This window comes from Solanum verrucosum, unplaced genomic scaffold (assembly GCF_900185275.1).
Source record: "Solanum verrucosum unplaced genomic scaffold, falcon-dt-bn FXZP01000222.1, whole genome shotgun sequence".
NCBI classification, from domain to species: Eukaryota; Viridiplantae; Streptophyta; class Magnoliopsida; order Solanales; family Solanaceae; genus Solanum; species Solanum verrucosum.
In genome coordinates this window covers 986,309-998,411 of record NW_026020027.1, presented here as the reverse complement: position 1 = coordinate 998,411, position 12,103 = coordinate 986,309, and the positions used below count along the sequence as shown (strand labels likewise).

The window sequence follows — 12,103 nt, the reverse complement described above, 5'->3', positions numbered from 1 at the left end:
TCATATGTGCCACAAAAAACAAGAATTATCAAAATGAAAGCAAACAAATTAAGGAAAAGGCCAAAGGGTGAGGAACTACAGCATATGTGATTGATTTAAATTGTGGCGGAATAATTGCAATCCTTTCACTCAAAATCAAAAGTCTCAATTTTAATATACTAAATATCAAATAATCATATTGAGAGAGTTATTCCTAGAATGGATCCTGTGATATATAAGTTAAATTTAATCGGACTTCAAACCGAATACGAGACACTGATTTAGGAAAATACATAAATAAATAAATAGAACATGTCAATCTGATAAGTACTAGTTAGACAACTGGCAAACATGAGTCTTTATCATCTTTTGGCCACCAAAAAAGATCATTTATGCAAATTATTACTTCTCACTCTGATATTGACAAAAAATCAACAAAGCAACCATAAAGTTTACAGTAGAAAGATAAAGAGGAACCCCCTTTGCCTTGCATCTCAGTTTTCATCAATTTTTTCTGTCTAAATTCAAAAGGTTAATTTTTTCTTCTTATTATTTTACTTTACCTGTTAAGAAATTCCATGTTTATATTTTGATTCCTTTTGTTATCTGCAATTACTAAATTCATTTGTAATAATTAGTGATTTTGATCATCTGTTGAATTCTTGATTTAATCTGTCTAATGATATACAAGTATAAAGATTGTGTTTTTTGAATGTCCCCTTTTTCTGATTTTGCCAGTTTTGCTAAGTTTTCCAAGATATATTATTGTGTCAGTTTACTGAGAACCAATTGACTTGAAGATTGGCTGATAAAAAAGAAGTATAAAGATTGTGTCTTTGAATGTGCCCTTCTCTTGATTTTTCACCGTTTAAATAAGCTCTCGAAAATATTTTCCAGTATCAGTTTACTCGGAGTTCTTTGATATGCGTTACTTGAGCCGGAGGTTTTTCTGGAATAGAATCTGTATCTTTGTGAGGTAAGGGTGAGGTCAATGCACACTCTACCTTCCCCAGATCCCACATGTGGGATTACACTGGGTATGTTGTTGTTTACTGGGAACCAAATCGACCTGAAATACGAGTATTAAGATTGTCTGATAATTGAAGAAATAAGTATAAAGATTGTGTCTTTAAATGTGCCCTTTTTCTGATTTTCCCATTTTAGCTAAGCTCTCCAAGTTATATTCTTTTATCAGTTTACTGGGAACCAAATTGACCTGAAATACAAGTATAAAGATTGTCTTTAATGTGCCCTTTTCTGTTTTTCTCCTTTTGCTAAGCTCTCCAAAACATTTTCCAGTATTGGTTTACTCGGAAACAAATTGACTTGAAATACAAGTATAAAGATAGTGTCTTTAAATATGCCTTTTTCTGATTTTTATCGTTTATCTAAGGACTAAGATCTCCAAGATATTTTCCAGTATCAGTTTACTCAGAACCAAATTGACCTGAAATATAAGGATAAAGATTGTCTGATAGAAAAAGAGAATAAAGATTGTGTTTTTAAATGTGCCTTTTTTTCTGATTTTCACCGTTTAGCTGAGCTCTGCAAGATATTCTCCAGTATCGGTTTACTCGGAACCAAATTGACGTGAATAGAGTGGAATGCATACAGACGATTCAAATAGCTGATTCCAAATAATTTGGGAATGAAACATAATCAACTGATCAATGTATTGCTTGGATTTTGCTTGTCACCGTTTGCCAATTTTGTTGTAAATTAATTCTACCAATAATGGTTTTCTAGTAGGTGTTTTCTGTTGATTGGGCATTGTTCGACTTAAAACTCACTTAAGCTACATAGATCTTGATCATCATTTTTTTTTTCATTGCCAGTGAAACCTGCAGTGAGTGAAGAGAAATTTTGGAATCACATCAATCAAGTTTAACTTTGTTAACTATCACCAACTATTTAATGAATAATGTGTAAGATATAATATGTTCGCCCCTTATTTATTTTGTAACTAATCAACAAGTAGGCATAAGCTATGGGGCACTCAAAACATTTTATATTCTTTCTATTTGGGGCTGGGTATTTACTTGGAGGTGTTAGCTTGCTATAATCTTTAAGCAATAGATACTTAAAGAAGGAAACGTACACCAATTTAACATCCTTTTAGTTATCATTTTGAGGACTTCGAAGAGAAGCGATCATTGTGCTATTTTTTAGGCGACAAGAGCAAATGTGTCTATTGCAAATGAAACTCCAATTTTTTTTGTGATGATGTAGCAGAATTTCAAATTGCACAAGAAGGGGATAGAATCATAGAGATATTTTATATGACTTTTTGTTGAAATGTTTTGCGTTGACAGACAGAATTAGAGGGTATTTTCTCTTGATTTGTTTATTATTGAGGGGAGGGATGATTTTTAAGTGTGTATTGACGTTGGTTCCTCCTTTTTAGGTGTATAGCTCCAAAGTTGGTAACTATCAAAAAACATTGGCGTTTTACATTCACATTGGCAAAATAGCAAAGAATGGTCGCGAGGTTTGTTCAATTTTTATGTTTGGCTGCTTTGAATAACTTCTTTTTTCTTCCTTATGCATAAAAGACCAAGTAAATTGGCCTCTTCACTCCCTCATACGAACCTGTTTTTTCGGTTGAACAGCTATGGAGAGCTTTGAAGTAGGGGAGACACCATGTCGTATTGCTTTGAGGGGATCAAGCATTTAGGTGCTTCCCTGTCGAAGTGTTGTGAAAGGCAATCAACGGGACTTGAGGATCCTGAGATTCTTGCACGAGAAACAGTTTGTATGCTATCTATCTGGCCACATCTATCCATATATTTATTCGCTATTTGTACAACATTGAATGAAATCATGGAGGATGAAACAAAAGAGATTTCATTTACCTCTAGGTTTGTCTTATATAAAGATTGCCTCATCAGGAAAATATGATTTTCATTTTGAAGATCGTTACAATTTTAACCTTCTCTATTTCACAATTCGTTATGTTTTGTTCTCTTTCAATGTTTGGCAATTCCAATGTTGTCGAAGGTGAGAAAAGGAACATAGAAAAGTAGCTAGTGCAAATTGTAAATAAAGTGTGCGCTTCAATGAAGAAAGGATTGAAAGAATGTCAATTAAATGAAATATATAAAACCCATGTGAATCAAATATTTGAAAAGTTATAGTTTTCAGTTTAGAATTCAGATGAGTGACCAATCTTTCGTATTACAGTTCTAAAATATTTCTTGTTTGAACCTGCTTCTTCAAAACTGTATTTAGGTGTTGAAGCACTCACCTTAACGCCTTGGTGCGTCAGTGAGATTGAGTGTGCCTCAATAGGCCTGCAATGACACTGATCATTGGTCAATCGTTAAAGATTTGGAACATAGATTCTTTGAAATGTGTGTTCTAATCATATGTTTACGAGTTTTATGACTTCCCTGCTTGCATAAATGTTGTGATTGGAGTTTGGACATGTATAATTTTTCTTCTTGTTGCAGTTAGCGTAAGTGAGATCGAAGCTCTTTATGAGCTTTTTGAGAAGATTAGCAGCGCAGTGATTGATGATGGGCTGATCAACAAGGTTTGGTCTCACATTTTCATAAGATTACAACCTTTGGAAGTTGGTGTAGCTACGTTTGGATATGGGGTGTTAATTGTAGAACTCTTTAGTTACTTTTCTAGCATAGATATTTAATATATCTTATACTGAGCGTTGCTTTTGAATTTGAACTTTTGATTATATTATAGGAAGAGTTTCAATTGGCATTGTTCAAGACGAGCAAAAAAGAGAGCTTGTTTGCTGACAGAGTGAGTTCTCCATAGATACAATAGCCTTTTCATATTATCTACGTTTAGTAGAATTGGATACAGTAAATATGATGTTTCCTATAGATGAAATCAGTTATCGTACTGTTGTTATTGCTACTCAGTTGAAGCCGCAGTAGTAAATTTTTGATACACGTTTATAGGGTTGAGTGTGGACCACATGATACAACAAATTTTTATTGTCTTCGTTTCTTCCTACTCTTAACACATTTTACTGTAGGTGTTTGACTTGTTTGACACAAAGCACAATGGACTCTTGGGATTTGAGGAGTTTGCCCGTGCACTCTCTGTTTTCCATCCAAATGCCCCTATCGATGATAAGATTGAGTGTATGTTACTTGCGTACATGAATAATGATGATTACCTTCAATTTGTGTGTATCAACTTCTAATGATATATTCCTATTATAGTTTCTTTTCAGCTATATGATCTCAAGCACCAAGGCTTCATCGAGAGGCAAGAGGTAAACCTTTCATATAATGAAGTGGTTAATTATACATGTAAACGCAAGTCTATTTTAATGTATTTGGCTTACTCTTTCTATGTTCTATTTTTAGGCAAAAAAGTTATTGGGTAGCAGTGTGTTGTATTCTTGTCCGTTCATATTAGTAGTCGTATTAATGCCCTTGTAGTTTTGTGTCCTTCGATTTTTGTTACTACATGTTGCGTATTGTTTTGTTGTAGTTTCTCTTCTGTTACTATCTGTTTTTTTGTTATAAGTTATTGTTTTTTGTACTTCTGTTACTTCTTTGCTGGGCTGCCTTGGACTGTTTTTATTTGAGTTGAGGGTCTATCGGAAAAAAACATCTCTTCCTCTGAGGTAGGGTAAGGTCTACATACACTCTACCCTTCTCAAACCCCACTTTGTGGAATTACACTAGGTTTGTTATTGTTGTTGTTGTATTTGTGGGAAATGCTTACATTTCTTTGCAATTTTTGTTGCCCACTTTACGCTTTTCCTGAAGTGTGTAGCATAAAAAAAGATATGGCATCTATAATACAGGTGAAGCAAATGGTGGTTGCTACACTTGCCGAGACTGGTATGAACCTTTCAGATGAAATTATTGAGAGTATAATCGACAAGGTATTGACCACTAAATACTATTCTTGCTCTATTTTTCATTTGAAGGAGTGGTTTTCCTATTCGTATCTACTTAATAAGAGACATTTGCGCTACTACTTTCCCCTTATTATTTAGCTTGTTGTTCATCTCATTGAGGTTTAGGCCCTTTCGGATTCTATCTTCCTCAAGGGTGGTGTCTCAGTTGCTTAGAACTATAGGAAAAAGTAGCAACTTCAATCCCTAGTGGTCATCGTAACATGATATCATATCGATCTGGTGGTGATACTTAAATTTGTCACTCTTAGAATCACAACAATTCTTAGAGACAATTTTGTGATTTGAAGTGTGAACATATCTGGGAATTAAGGATGGAACCATCTGTGCTTTGTTGCTTCCATAAACTAAATACCAACTGTGTTTGGTGTCTTCGGGAGGGTCTGTAAGAAAGCAATTGAGAATCTGTTTCAACTTCTAAGTTTGGATTCTCTTCTTCAAGTCTCCCCTGCATTGTGCCACAAAATGGTGTAGCATCTACTATCTAACGAATTAGCTATATTGGGAATTCGCTAATTTATTGGCCACTGTTGAGTCTGTTTTTCCCGGTGGGGTTGGATGGTAGCATTGCAGGATTTAGCTTTTTACTGCTTAACCGATATCTGCCTTTTTGGGCAGACTTTTGAAGAAGCTGATACCAAACATGATGGAAAGATTGATAAGGAAGAGTGGAGAAATTTGGTCATGCGACATCCTTCACTTCTGAAGAATATGACCCTTCAGTATCTCAAGTAAGTGGCACGCTGTATAGTGACATCACTTCGTTTAAGATCATGTTATGTAGATTGTGATTCTGTCGGCAACATATTCATGGCATAGATTGACCAAAATGGTGTCTCTTCACTTAAACAGGGACATTACAACTACATTCCCAAGTTTTGTCTTTCACTCAAGAGTTCCGGATACTTGATATGGAATTGCTAAGCAGAACTGCCCACAGAAGTAGTCTTTCAAGAGTTTCCGGATACCTAATATGGAATTGCTAAGCAGAATTGCCTTGCCCAGAGAAGTAGTCTTTCATGAGAGTTGCAAGTTCAACGAAGAATTTGTAGTAGTAGTATTTTGCTCATCTATTTAATGTTTCGACGTTTTCATGATTTGTTATTCTTTATTAGAGCAGTGTGGCTGTGTATTCTTGTTACCTCTGAAAAAATGCTAAGTTTCCTTGTTGATGCTGCTCATTATTTGGTGTCCTTCTGACTAATTTTTTGATATGGGATTTCTATCTGTTGGATTATGTTAGTTTATTCCTTTAATTTCCTTTCTGGTAATGAAAATGTTTCATAAACACTCTGAAAATGAATGTAACATACTATGAAGTATATTACATCATGGTCTTCTCCCCTAAAAAATTTCCCCTTTGCTTAGATAATCAAACCATCAATAATAGTAACGTATATATGAAACAGTAAGCAAAGTGAATTTTATTGTATAGTCTTTGGCAAAATTGTTATCGGGAAAGAAAGAACTTGAGTGCGTGTGTACAGTTGTGAGTGTAGTATAATATCTACTAGTAAGGCGAAAGAGATGAATTTATATTCTAATCCTAAGTAACATCTTCCGTGTTGCACTCCCCTCATAATGACTAGTAGACTTTGGTTCGTAGAGTAGAGGCCTCCTGAAGACTACTTAAATGTCGTTTCCTAAATTAACTTGGAAGGGTAGAGAATACACATACATTTTCCCTACCTCGAGGAGGTAGGAGGTTTACGTACTGAAGGGGATATATCTTTTGCTAGCACACATCATTTACATCCGCCCCCGAAGGAAGTGCAGCTCCAATTTCTAGGATATGAAACAAAAATGGTTAGTTATACTAATATGCACGGGCATCCGCCATCTAGTAGTATTTATATTGACTGAATTGCCTTCAAGCGACCTTCTCACAGTCTAAAAAACAAGCAGCAATGAAGAAATTTTAATAAAAGCAACATGAAGTACTCGTTTTCTTCAGTTCATAACCAAACTCTCTCATACTGATGATAGGCAAAAGAAGTTCATTCTCAAAGAAAAAAAAGAAAAAAAAAAAGAGGAAAGACGGAACTTCAATAGCCACCAAACCAAGAAAATCTATAGAAAAATATTAAATGGACTGATAGACTAAAAACTTAATCGACTTCTTCCATTTTGCTGCCCTCGGCATCTGCTTCAGGATCCTCAAGTGCGGGCATATCGACATCAACATCACCGGCATCCTCGTCAATGCTGAGCCCAAGTTTCAGCATTCTGTGAATTCTATTGCCAAAGGTGTTGGGCTCATCGAGGCTGAAACCTGAGGTGAGAAGAGCAGTCTCAAACAGCAACATTACTAAATCCTTGACGGACTTGTCATTCTTGTCTGCATCAGCCCTCTTCCTGAGCTCATCCATGATGGCATTTTCTGGGTTTATCTCCATGGTCTTCTTGCTAGACATGTATCCAGCCATGCTAGAATCCCTGAGTGCTTGCGCTTTCATGATTCTCTCCATGTTGGCAGTCCAGCCATACTCACCAGTAACCAAACAGCAGGGAGAGTCCACAACACGGTCTGAAACGACGACCTTTTCAACCTTGTCACCAAGCACATCCTTGATCACCTTGCAAAGGCCCTCAAACTTCTCCTTCAATTCTTCTTTCTTTTTCATCTCATCCTCACTTTCATCGAGTTTGAGACCTTCCTTGGTAGCAGAAACAAGCTTTTTACCCTCAAATTCCTTCAGCTGACCGATACAGTACTCATCAATAGCATCAACCATGTAAAGAACCTCATAGCCCTTCTTCTTCAACTTCTCAAGGAAGGGTGAGTTCTCAACAGCCTTCTTGCTCTCACCAGTAATGTAGAATATATCATTCTGGCCTTCCTTCATCCTAGTCACATAGTCCTTCAAGCTGGTCATTTCATCACCACTCTTCGTGGAATGGTACCTCAGCAACTCAGCAATCTTGGTCCTGTTCTGTGAATCTTCATGGATACCAAGCTTGAGATTCTTTGAGAAAGCCTCGTAAAACTTGTCATAGTCTTCCTTGTTCTCGGCAATTTCAAAGAATAGCTCAATGCACTTCTTAACCAAGTTCTTGCGAATAACCTTCAAGATCTTGTTCTGCTGTAACGTCTCTCTAGAGATGTTAAGAGGAAGGTCCTCAGAATCCACAATACCCTTCACAAAACTCAGAAATTCAGGAATTAACTCTTCACAGTTATCCATGATGAACACACGACGAACATACAACTTGATGTTGTTTTGTTTCTTTTTTGTGTCAAAAAGGTCAAAAGGAGCCCTTTTTGGAACAAAAAGAACAGCTTTAAACTCCAACTGGCCCTCAACAGAGAAGTGCTTCACAGCCAAATGTTCCTCCCAGTCATTGGTCAGACTCTTGTAGAATGCAGCATATTCTTCCTTTGAGATCTCCTCTGGCTTCCTCATCCAAATAGGTTTCTGTTTGTTCACCAATGACCACTCATTAGTTACTTCCTTAATTTTCTTCTTTTTCTTCTCATCCTTCTCTTTTTCCTCATCAACCTCCTCTACCTTTCCTTCCTCATCTTTCTTCTCCTCTTCATCCTCATCATCAGAGATCTCCTTTTCAATGGTCTTCTCAACCCAAAGAGAGATTGGGTAACTGATGAACTCTGAGTGCTTCTTAATCAGATCCTTGAGCCTGCGCTCTTCGAGATATTCAAGCTGATCCTCCTTGAGATACAGGATCATTTTTGTACCCCTACCAAGGCTCTCACCAGAAGTGTCCCTGGTGACAGTGAATGAACCACCAGCTTGAGACTCCCACACATACTGTTCATCATCATTGTGCTTTGTAGTCACAATAACCTTCTCAGCCACCAAGTAAGCTGAATAGAAACCAACACCAAATTGCCCAATCATGCTAACATCTGCACCGGCTGCTATAGCTTCCATGAATTCCTTGGTCCCTGACCTTGCAATTGTACCAAGGTTGTTCACAAGATCTGCAATAATACAAATGATATGAGTATTATTGCAATGCAATGCAAATTCAGCACCAAATAATTCTACAAATGATTCAACTTACCAGCCTTTGTCATCCCAATACCACTGTCAATGATGGTCAAGGTATTGTTGGTCTTGTCAGGAATAATGTGGATAAAAAGTTCAGGTTGAGCATCTAGCTTGCTCTTGTCTGTCAAGCTCTCAAAGCGAATCTTGTCCAAAGCCTTCAATATATAACCAAAGCATAATCAGGCATCTCGCATATTTGAAACACTACGCGTGCGTGATTAGCCCATATCATACAATAACATATTACAGACAAAGTCTTCAACAAATATAATACTGATTTGTAAGACACTCCAACACACCCACAATATTGGTTCACATAGGGAACACACAGAAAGTTAAAGCTATACTAATGTATATCAATGAACAGAATCCTCTTCAGCTCGGTCAATCAGGTACAAGCAAATGACAGCTACTAGGATTTAAAACATTCCATGGAAACGGAAACATCTAGTAGGCATTTGGACATGAATTGGTTGATACTTGAAAAAAAAATTGAATTCAAGTTTAAAAAAGATATTTGGAAGTTTAGTTGTGTTGGAACATGAAAACACAGTTGGAATTTTTGAGTAAAACTTGGAAGGGTTAAAATAATGGGCCAATTGAAAAAACAAACACCTTCCGAAATAACAGGTCAAGCAAAATTATAAACAGAGAGGGATATCATGATAATATCTCTGCCTATGAAAAATGCCATCTTCAGAAACAACAGAAAACACAATTGTATGGATTTGCAACCAATTCATGCTATGAACGAGACTGGCTTTGTGATATTATCTCAAACAAAACAAAAATAACTTAATTCGTCGAAAACAACCTTAAGCAGCAGACAATATAGTTTACTGAGTAGAACAATGACTCAACAATCCAAGTAATAGCTAATGACTCAACAACCCAAGTAATAGCTAATAGCCCCTAACTAACATCAATTGAGCCCGATGCTATTGTTTCTTCAAACAACTAACAGTAATCCCCGGTCAAATAACATTAAAATCTAAACCAATCATGCATCTAACATAAATAAAATCAACTATAAAGAGCATCCACGATCAAACATCATCACATCACAAATAATCAACATATGAGCAAAACCAACTATAGACTATGTCCTCAGTCAAACTACTAACGTTAATTCACAAACTATCACAATCTATTATATGAGCAAAATCAATTATAGAAAGCTTCTGCGACCAAACAAACAACATCAAATCACAGACAATCATGCATCTGTTGTAAACCAACTACCACTAAAACATCTTCCGCGCACAATTCTCCAGGCAATGAAAAACATCACACCCGCGAATGCAAAATTTCAAATAAAAAAGAGAGATAGAGGGAGAAATCAACTCACATCGGAAGAATTGCTAATGAGTTCCCGAAGAAAGATCTCCTTGTTACTGTAGAACGTATTGATGATTAAACTCAAAAGCTGGTTAATCTCAGCCTGAAAAGCAAACGTCTCCGTATCCGCCATTACAGATCTGCGATGCTGCTGCTAAACTTCAACGACGATAGAAGAAATCGAGCAAATCTGAGAGAGCAAAAAGTGAAGAATATGCAGATCTTGCTGAAGGAGTTAAGGTGTTTATATTGGGTTTGTTTGGGGTTTCTGGAATGTTCTTATTTTGATTAGTTTCAAATAGTTTAGGAGTTTTAAAAATTAAAATTCAAGTGGGCGGGCTGTTTTTGCGTCACCATGCTGACGCTGCTCTTTCGTTTTATTTGTGGTTTTGGACGGTGCAATTTTAATCAAATTTATTAAATTATGGGTCGGAACAGAGAAAATGTACGAATGTATAATTGTGACTAGGTATAAACTATTTAAGTAAAGGTACAAGTAGTAGAACAAAGAAGTATTTGGTGGGATGATTAAATAGGGCATGTCGTAATTTTAATTTATCGAGGACATGATCATAGATAGGAGGTTGTGGATTAAACAAATTTACGAAGAGTGTGAATAAGTAGCAGTATGTTCTCTTGTGTCTATACTAGTAGTCATAGTATTGTTTTTATAGTTTTTTATCCTCTAATTTTATCTTATCGTTGGTTGTTTATGGTATTATTTTATTGTAAGGATCGTCCTGTTTGTTACTAATTGTCGTTTCTTGTACTTTTGTTTTTTTTTTATGAATTGTTTTTCTTCGAGCTAATGGTCTATAAGAAGCCATCTCTCTATCTTTGAGGTTGATGTAAGATGTGTATGCGCCGACCTTAGTTGTGGGATCGTAAAGTTACATCATTGGTCTTAAGAGCACATGTGACACTTGACAATTTATACGATATACGATCTTGCACAACTTACGCACGATATTGCTTGAATAAGTTGTATTTCACAAATAAATTGTCCGTCTACCTAAGGACTAGTATGCAAATAATTGTTGTTTTTCAAATTCTTGAAAATTATAGAAGTTGAAATCCAGATTTTTATGGCAAACTGTGATTTTTTTTATGATCAAACGTCTCCTTGATCTCATTCATATGCAAGCCTTCTGAATGGATAACTTTGTGCTAAGTAACGTCTAAGTGTCATGATGACCCGACGGATCATCTCACTATATTGGTCACTGGATATGTTGTTGTTGCATATTTAATTGAAAGAGGAGTTTTTAAAATATATATAAGTTTTTCATTTTAATTAGTTTGTCTTACTAGATTAATGAACATATTGATGCACTTTTTAAAAAAAATCTCTCTCGGTATTTGATACCTGCATTAGAGCCAAACTAAATTCGAGTTTGCATCGAAATATCCCACAAGGATCAAATGCTCCTTAACATACGTGACTTTGTGCCCAAGAATATTCAAACTCAAGACCTCTAATTAAGGATAAAATATCATTTACCTTAGTTGGTCATTCTATATATCTTTAATTTAAATTTATCAAAAAGTAACTTTTTATCTTCATCGAATATTGAATAAACTATGATGGTTAGATTTATGAAAATTGAGAAAAAAATTTAAACGAGAATTCACATTTGAAGATGCAATATATATAATTTTTTTTGTTATTCTTAATAATTTTATGGTGCTTTGTATAGCTTTTGAGGTGCAATTTCTAATATAATTTTTTTTGTCTACTTTTATGTGTTGCACTTTTTGATACTGTCAATTTTAAAATTTGACGAGACTTTCATGATATTTTTTGTTAGCATTAACAAATAGAATTTGTTTGATGACCAAAAATACACATCTTAACAAAGTTAAGGAACCAAAACTACTC

General features: G+C 35.6%; 2 protein-coding genes across 3 annotated transcripts; one reads left to right on the top strand and one right to left on the bottom strand.

The window, feature by feature from the left end:
• The first annotated feature begins 392 nt into the window (after positions 1 to 392).
• On the top strand, positions 393 to 6,054 carry LOC125821244 (calcineurin B-like protein 3). Of its 2 annotated transcripts, XM_049500663.1 has the most exons (11): positions 393 to 511; positions 2,384 to 2,467; positions 2,589 to 2,731; positions 3,429 to 3,511; positions 3,679 to 3,738; positions 3,977 to 4,085; positions 4,167 to 4,219; positions 4,760 to 4,840; positions 5,492 to 5,604; positions 5,726 to 5,768; positions 5,831 to 5,870. In XM_049500663.1, the coding sequence occupies exons 3-11, from the start codon at positions 2,620 to 2,622 to the stop codon at positions 5,843 to 5,845; spliced, it is 669 nt and encodes a 222-aa protein (XP_049356620.1). In that variant the 5' UTR covers positions 393 to 511; positions 2,384 to 2,467; positions 2,589 to 2,619; the 3' UTR covers positions 5,846 to 5,870. The 2 variants fall into 2 exon arrangements, with proteins under 2 accessions (XP_049356620.1, XP_049356619.1); XM_049500662.1 differs by having other exon boundaries at positions 5,726 to 6,054.
• An 889-nt stretch (positions 6,055 to 6,943) lies between these two features.
• LOC125821215 (heat shock cognate protein 80-like) lies at positions 6,944 to 10,414 on the bottom strand. Its single transcript, XM_049500634.1, has 3 exons — positions 10,235 to 10,414; positions 8,900 to 9,041; positions 6,944 to 8,816 (listed from the first exon to the last, which is right to left on the bottom strand). The coding sequence occupies exons 1-3, from the start codon at positions 10,355 to 10,357 to the stop codon at positions 6,982 to 6,984; spliced, it is 2,100 nt and encodes a 699-aa protein (XP_049356591.1). The 5' UTR covers positions 10,358 to 10,414; the 3' UTR covers positions 6,944 to 6,981.
• Between the last annotated feature and the right edge of the window lie 1,689 nt (positions 10,415 to 12,103).

What these genes read in the sequence shown, in the direction of transcription:
- LOC125821244 (XM_049500662.1), top strand. Translation starts at nt 2,620, where the DNA reads ATGTCGTATTGCTTTGAGGGGATCAAGCATTTAGGTGCTTCCCTGTCG. An exon ending in AGAGCTTGTTTGCTGACAGA is followed by an intron (nt 3,739 to 3,976) that starts GTGAGTTCTCCA and finishes ATTTTACTGTAG; the next exon opens with GTGTTTGACTTGTTTGACAC. An exon ending in ATGACCCTTCAGTATCTCAA is followed by an intron (nt 5,605 to 5,725) that starts GTAAGTGGCACG and finishes TCACTTAAACAG; the next exon opens with GGACATTACAACTACATTCC.
- LOC125821215 (XM_049500634.1), bottom strand. Translation starts at nt 10,357, where the DNA reads ATGGCGGATACGGAGACGTTTGCTTTTCAGGCTGAGATTAACCAGCTT. An exon ending in TCATTAGCAATTCTTCCGAT is followed by an intron (nt 9,042 to 10,234) that starts GTGAGTTGATTT and finishes TATATATTGAAG; the next exon opens with GCTTTGGACAAGATTCGCTT. An exon ending in TATTGGGATGACAAAGGCTG is followed by an intron (nt 8,817 to 8,899) that starts GTAAGTTGAATC and finishes GTATTATTGCAG; the next exon opens with ATCTTGTGAACAACCTTGGT.